This window comes from Electrophorus electricus, chromosome 6 (genome assembly GCF_041902795.1).
Source record: "Electrophorus electricus isolate QZ-2024a chromosome 6, ASM4190279v1, whole genome shotgun sequence".
NCBI lineage: Eukaryota > Metazoa > Chordata > Actinopteri > Gymnotiformes > Gymnotidae > Electrophorus > Electrophorus electricus.
In genome coordinates, this window is record NC_137502.1 from 18,170,049 (window position 1) to 18,177,033 (window position 6,985).

The following is a 6,985-nucleotide window of genomic DNA, read 5'->3' on the forward strand; positions in this document are numbered from 1 at the left end:
GTTTTGTACTAATATTTATATTGCTCCTACAGGAATTCAGGACTCACTTTTTAGACATAGCACAGGATAATTATTACAAATATCCCTAGGAAGGGACTTGTTACATATAAGTATGAATCATATCACTTGTTACTTATATAATGGTGAAGCGCACACCTTATACACAACTGTGACAATGATTTCACCCTTTTACACATATATTTGTAGTTTAGAGTTTTTTGTTTTATTTATTTATATATTTTTACAGTTGTTATAACTGCTCAGCACATTTTGGAGTCTACATTCAGAAACTTGCATGCTGAGTCTAGTTGAGTGAAATATAACTATATCAACATACAATTTAAAGTTTGTGAAATGTTACTTTATGTGATAAATGCATAAAGCACAAAGGCTAAGCAGAATTTTTCATGCCATGAAAGGTAAAGTCTAATCAGGTTCAAAGCCCACACTTCAACACATATACACTTCAACAGGAGGGAGGTCAACATGCAGGGGAAAGGCAAAAGATGTAGGGAGATAAAGAGGAAACGGATATGACAAAATGGCTACCACAGCAGGGTCCCTGAATCGCATTGTAGAATGTTCCTTCCATTTTTTTCTGTAGCAAAAAGGAAGTGATTGACAGCTCAAGGCACCCTGTGGATCAACCAAATGCTACCAACACCTCAAGCAGGCAAAACCCAGATTTTTTTAGACTCACATAATGGATTGCTATGGCAACACCTCCTGACTATGACACATACAAAAACACACACACACACACACTCTCCTGATAATGAAGCATACAAATGCTCACGTACATGCACACATCAACACATGGTCAGACTAGAAAAATTAAAATACATTTTTTTGGCCAGGACTCACTTCACAATAGCATTTCTTATTGCAGCACTACTTCAGAGAGAACAGAAAGGCAGCAGGGGAAAGAGCAGGTGTGTCATGGGGTTTATTCCTGTAGGAGCATTGGTTATGTATTACTACCAGACTTTAATGTTCTTAAATGACTAACCACATCCTATATCATACCAAAGAATCATCAGAACCTTAATGATTAGTGTAAATGTAGTGTATATATTGTAAATTTAAGAGCAGTTTCTCCAGTTTTTATGCACTGTGACCAAACAATAAACACTCATTCTACTTGTTTCAACTCAATCTGCTTTTTTTCATGCTTCAAAGAACTACACACAATTCTCAACGTGTAGCCACAATAGCCATTGGAAGATCTGCTAATAAATGAATCATTTGGATTACTCAAAGGGTTAATGAACTCCATCTTAGGGGTCATGGCCCCTTGTCTACAAACATTCTTTAGTTCTTCAATATAAAAAGGTTACAATTATTTAATACAAAAATGTGACTTTATGGAAAGAGGCAAAGCCATGCTTACTGATAATGTCATTAACAATAGCATGAGTGTGCAGGAAGCAGGTTGGACAGTCTAACCAGTCCAAGTTGCCTCACTGTAGCACAAGCATCATACCTTTTCTGACTAAATTTTTAGAGGTTGTTCTGTAGTTTGTACTACACATTGCATATCTAAGTTGGTTAAAATATAAACTTTATGTAAAACAGAAAAACATTTATATAGTGCATCTGCCCATATTATATATAATTTAGAAGTCCTTATCATTATGTTTGCCATACGCAGGATATTGTGCTTTTCGGGATTGCTGTCGATCACCACTTGCTGACACAGTTAGTGTTAACCTTCCACATTCTCTCTCCTTTGGTCCCTGATATTGTTCTAATATCTTATACTCCTTCTTTTTGATGTTTCTATCACTTGGGCTTGCCACATCTATTAAAACTACTGTTATCTTCATCTACTTTCACTATGCCTGGTTGGGTCACTATTATTTATTTATATGGATCTGAAGATCTTTCTTTGTTAGCTTTGTCATCAAAGTGGATAACAATCCAGGTGCTGGGTTGTCTCACGGGCTCCTTTGTACAGTCTGTACCTTGGGTCTCGGCTGATGTGATATACTACTGCCACAACTGACCTTGTGCTTCTTACTTGTGCTTGTGCTGTCAGGTTAGTTTCTCTATGCCTATCTACAGTATTATTTTCTTTCCAGGCATTGGTTGGATTGCCTTATGTCAGTCACCTCTGATATCTGTTAGTGGTATATACTGTGAAAGTGCTTAGCTTGCAATGGAACCTCCTCTTTCCATGGTATTCAATAACTGCGATCTACTCATGGGTTTTTCATGCGTCATCCTAGACAGCTTAATTTACTTTCTGGGTATCTATTGACCAGACAAGCATGCATGTATGTAGCTTTCATCTTTATTATTAATATCAATAAGAATAATAATAATATTATTATTAATAATAATAATAATAATAATAATAATAATAATAATAGGTGGCTATTTAATACCTGTCTTACCATATGAAGGTATTTGGATATTACTATTATTCAGATTTTTGCCTCACGGTTCCTATGATTTTGGAATTCCCAGGTAATCAAGGCTATTCTCCAGATTTGTTATATGATTGCCATAGTAATTTAATTTAGCAAATTAACATAAGTCAACCATACTTCGTCCTAAATGACAGCTCACTGGTCACTGTATTTGGAACACCATACCAATATTAGGTCAGAGATAAAGTAGCTAGTGAATGTATATTTTGGCACATATTCTGCCAACATTATGTGTCTGCTAGTGACTGGTTGACAAGAGTAGCAAACCCTCACAAAACATTTAATTTATATATTAACAGTTATATGAAGTCAAATGCTTTGTAACATCAGGCATCAGACACCATGTTCAGGCATCTGTCACCAAGTTAGGTGTAACAAAGTTGCAATAAGTATTTATTGTGCCGCTTGTCCAAACCACTACAATTTGGGAGAACTTTGCCAAAAAAAAACCCCAAACATTTGGAAGTCAAAACTGGACAACTGCATATAGTCTAAAAACCAGAATGTCCAGGTGAAAACTCTGTGGGTAGTAACCCTAGCCTAGTATCCAAGAGCAGTCCTATTGTGATTGACCTTTTTCCATTTTGATGATTATTGTTAAAGCTCATGTCACTTAATGTTTTGGGATAGAGGGTAGTGCTCTGATTATGCAGAGATATTTAAAGGGAATTTCCTGTTCAGCTCTAAGAAAGAGAGAATCTGAGGCAGAGATTACAGAATAATTAGCACTAAATCAATTACAGAATTGCATCCTAACCTGACTGCATGTGGGTCAACACAGTTTAAAAAGTAGCTGTTGTCAGTGTAACGTTAATGAATCAGCATTTGGCCCAAAAAGAATATGAAGTGTCTCTTAAGGACACACTGCCAGCATCACCTGCTTTGGTGCCTTGGTGTGCTAAAAATAGTGCAACTGATGAAAAATGCACCATTATGGAAGTGACCTACCTCTAAAAGAATCAGGAGAGTGAGACATGGGAGAAAATTGACAGCTCTGATTAGGATTACAGATATCTGCTGAAAATAGTACCCTCACACACACCTCCAAACACCAAGCTCTTTCCAGTACACATTCAAATCTCTAGATTTCTTTTTGGTGTAGTACTTTTATGTCTATGCTTTGACGGATTGCTCCTTTTTATTGTTGTTCATGTATGACACTGATCTATATTGTCTTTAAACCAATGACCCAAATAAAGAGTAGAAAATGCAAAGCACTAAAAGAAACTACGACAGACAAAGAAAGAGGGCGGCACGGATTGCGAAAGGAGACCTGAGCAGGTATACACCCAACACTAACCCCCCATTCAGGATCTATTTTTCTGGTAGAGGGCTGATTTACATGACATGGGCTAGGCCTTTGACATAACTAAAATGCTGGAACTGGGCTGGAAACAGACATTAGAATTTAGAATTAATTTCATAAAGATATTTTTACCTCTCATTTTGTTCTTGTAAAGCATTGGTACTTGGTGCATCTACTTTAAGGAGTTGATTAGCTGAATTGGGTGAATTAAAGTCTTAAAACATTTAAAACTACATCAAAAGCTCTAATGTTGCCAATACAAAATGTTAAGTATACTGACTGAGCCACTGAGGACAGGGAAGTTGGCATTATCATAACTACACATTAACTGTTATGCATCTTAGTATAAGAGGTAAACAAGTGCTTAAGTAGACCTTCCTCCTGCCCCCTTCCTCCACTCAGCAAGAAAAAAGTAAATAGGAAAATGATAAGAAATAATAATAATAAAATAAAAATCAAATAAAATCAAGTTCAACCAGACCCTCGAAGTATTGATTTATTTTCTGTGGATGAGTGTGAAGTGTGTGGATGTTCTGTCAGACTGCTAGTCTGTCTCTCCAGATTTTGCAACAGTTTCAGTGGTTCCAGATGTAGAAAGTTGCTTTAGTCAAGCCCTGGACCAGACATACGGAGGTGGCAGCAATGAACCCTACCTGGAGCCCAAGGAAGCTCTGTTCTCCCTCAGCCCTGATCCAGAGGATCAACAGCTCTCTCCCTCAGACTCTCAGTCTGACCCTACAAATCCACAGCCCCCCCCCTTCACACACTCTGCACAGCAGGGATGGTTGCTGCCTCATTCTTCCCTTCCTTGGTCTGACAGATAAAAGAAACATGGTGACGCATGAATATGACCACCCAGTTGCCAAATTCTGCCACACCTGTGTGCTTATGTAAAGTGTCCATGTGTGTGTGTGTGTGTGTGTGTGTGTCATTCAAGGCTTGAAAACTGTAGCACAATATTGGTTAACTATTAGTGGCTATAATAATGCTCCAGCAGTAGCACAACAGCTGATGAGAGGTTGGTGTGCAGGTGCAGAGATTTAGCTTACACCGTCACCCACTATTAGGATGATGACAAAGTTGGGTCATGATGAAGAGGTAAGCAATGCTTCTACCACAGGGGACGTGTCCTACACTGGAACATTTATATAAAAGATGCACCGTATATACATTTTAAATGACCGAGTTCGCAGAACACACTACAGATTTGCGCTCCATCACAAACACATACAACCCCCCCCCCCCCCACCACCATCACCACCAATTCCCTATTGTTCGGTTGCTACAGCAACACAGTCCTCCTTTTCACATAATTCTGATAGCAGACAGGCAAGCACTTGCATGTACACATGCAGACAAACAAGTACAAGTGCACACGCACACATACATACATATATATAGATATACACATATACATACATACATATATATAGATATACACATATACATACATACATATATATAGATATACACATATACATACATATATATATATAGATATACACATATACATACATATATATATATATATATATATATATATGTATGTATGTGTATATCTATATATATGTATGTATGTATGTGTATATATATATATATATATATATATGTATGTATATGTGTATATCTATATATATATATATAGATATACACATATACATACATATATATATATATATATATACACATATACATATATATATATATATATATATATACATATATATATATATATATATACATATATATATATATATATATATATATATATATATATATATATATACACACATACATACATACACACATACATACACATACATACACATATACATACACATACATACATACACATATACATACATATATATATATATACACATACATACACATATACATACATACACATATACATACATATATATATATACACACATACACATACATACATTATATATATATATATATATATATATATATATATATATATATACATACATACATACATACACATATTATAGAGCCTTCCATGCCAATTACTGCCAACCCATCTGTGCAAGGAAACATGCCAAATCCCACTGAGCTGACAATGCACCTATATAACTAACTCCCAACAAAAGTCTTGCTTGACAAAACTACAGACACACTCACCTCACAGTTGTGTCCTGTGAAGGCAGGACTGCAAATGCATGTGTAATTCCAGAGGCTGGGCTGTCTTTCCTCTGCCCCCTCCATGGGACTACAAACTCCTCCATTCAGACATGGTTTCCCCTCACAGGGATCTAAGGGAGCTGTGGTGTTCTCTCTGGGACCCACTGTAATAGGGGTCCCAAGCCCCCCCCTCACACCGAGGAAGAGGAGCAGTGAGAGGAAAGCTACTGGTAGCTGCATGAGAGTCGTATCGTGCGTTCATTCACTGCCTCACGTCTGCAGAACGACGTTTAAATGGAATTAATTCTTCTGCCTGTCACGCTATTTTAGACAAGAGCACAAGGTCAAGCTCAGCCACTGTTCTCTGACTGCTGGAGAGTGTGTGCACGCGTGCGTGTGAGGAAAAAAAAAAGGATGTGAGGATGCTACAAAGAAGCGGACTGCTGTTTAGCCGATGAAGGCAGAGAGAAGACAAGTAGATAAAGAGAGAGGTGGACAAAGTATGAGGTAGGCAGAAGGAGGCAGGGAGAAAAGGAGAAGGGGGGAGAGAGAAGAAGCAGAGAGGGGGAGGATGGGTGCTGAATCACAGTGACGACAGTAACAAACGCACAAGCTCTCTCAGGAAGCAGCATACACGGACACAGAAATACACATTCAAAACGCAGTTCTAAATCAAACCCATTGAAATTTGATGTATATATCCTTTCTGAAATTGATACAAACACATACCCTCTCCCAATAAGCTCTAACACCACACCTTACTTCGAGTCTTAGCATTTATCAGCTGACCTTGTGGTACACACTCATTTCAGTGTGCATGTATACAAAATCACATGGGTCCAAACTGTGAATTTAGCTGTATTAGCATGGTAATACTCTCAGAATTACCATTATAAGCATTTTCAGATTTCTGCATGTGCAGAATGCTTTATTGAAATATTGGTTATGCAGCATGAAACATACTAACCATGATGTAACCACTGTGCCTGCAGTGTATGGTATATGCAGCATGTTATTGCAGGTTGGATGGTTGAAGATTGCAAGTGCACCTGGAAAGGTTTACATTGCTTGGTGGGGTGCGAGTTATAGTCTGTGA

At 37.4% G+C, this 6,985-nt stretch overlaps 1 protein-coding gene across 1 annotated transcript in view; it reads right to left on the reverse strand.

The window, feature by feature from the left end:
- Window positions 1-6,424, reverse strand: part of dner (delta/notch-like EGF repeat containing) — a 46,311-nt gene extending 39,887 nt beyond the window's left edge. The window contains exon 1 of the mRNA XM_035525579.2: window positions 5,890-6,424. Within this exon, the coding sequence (XP_035381472.1) occupies window positions 5,890-6,129 (240 nt within the window). The 5' untranslated portion in view covers window positions 6,130-6,424. The remainder of the gene's footprint in view (window positions 1-5,889) is intronic.
- Between the last annotated feature and the right edge of the window lie 561 nt (window positions 6,425-6,985).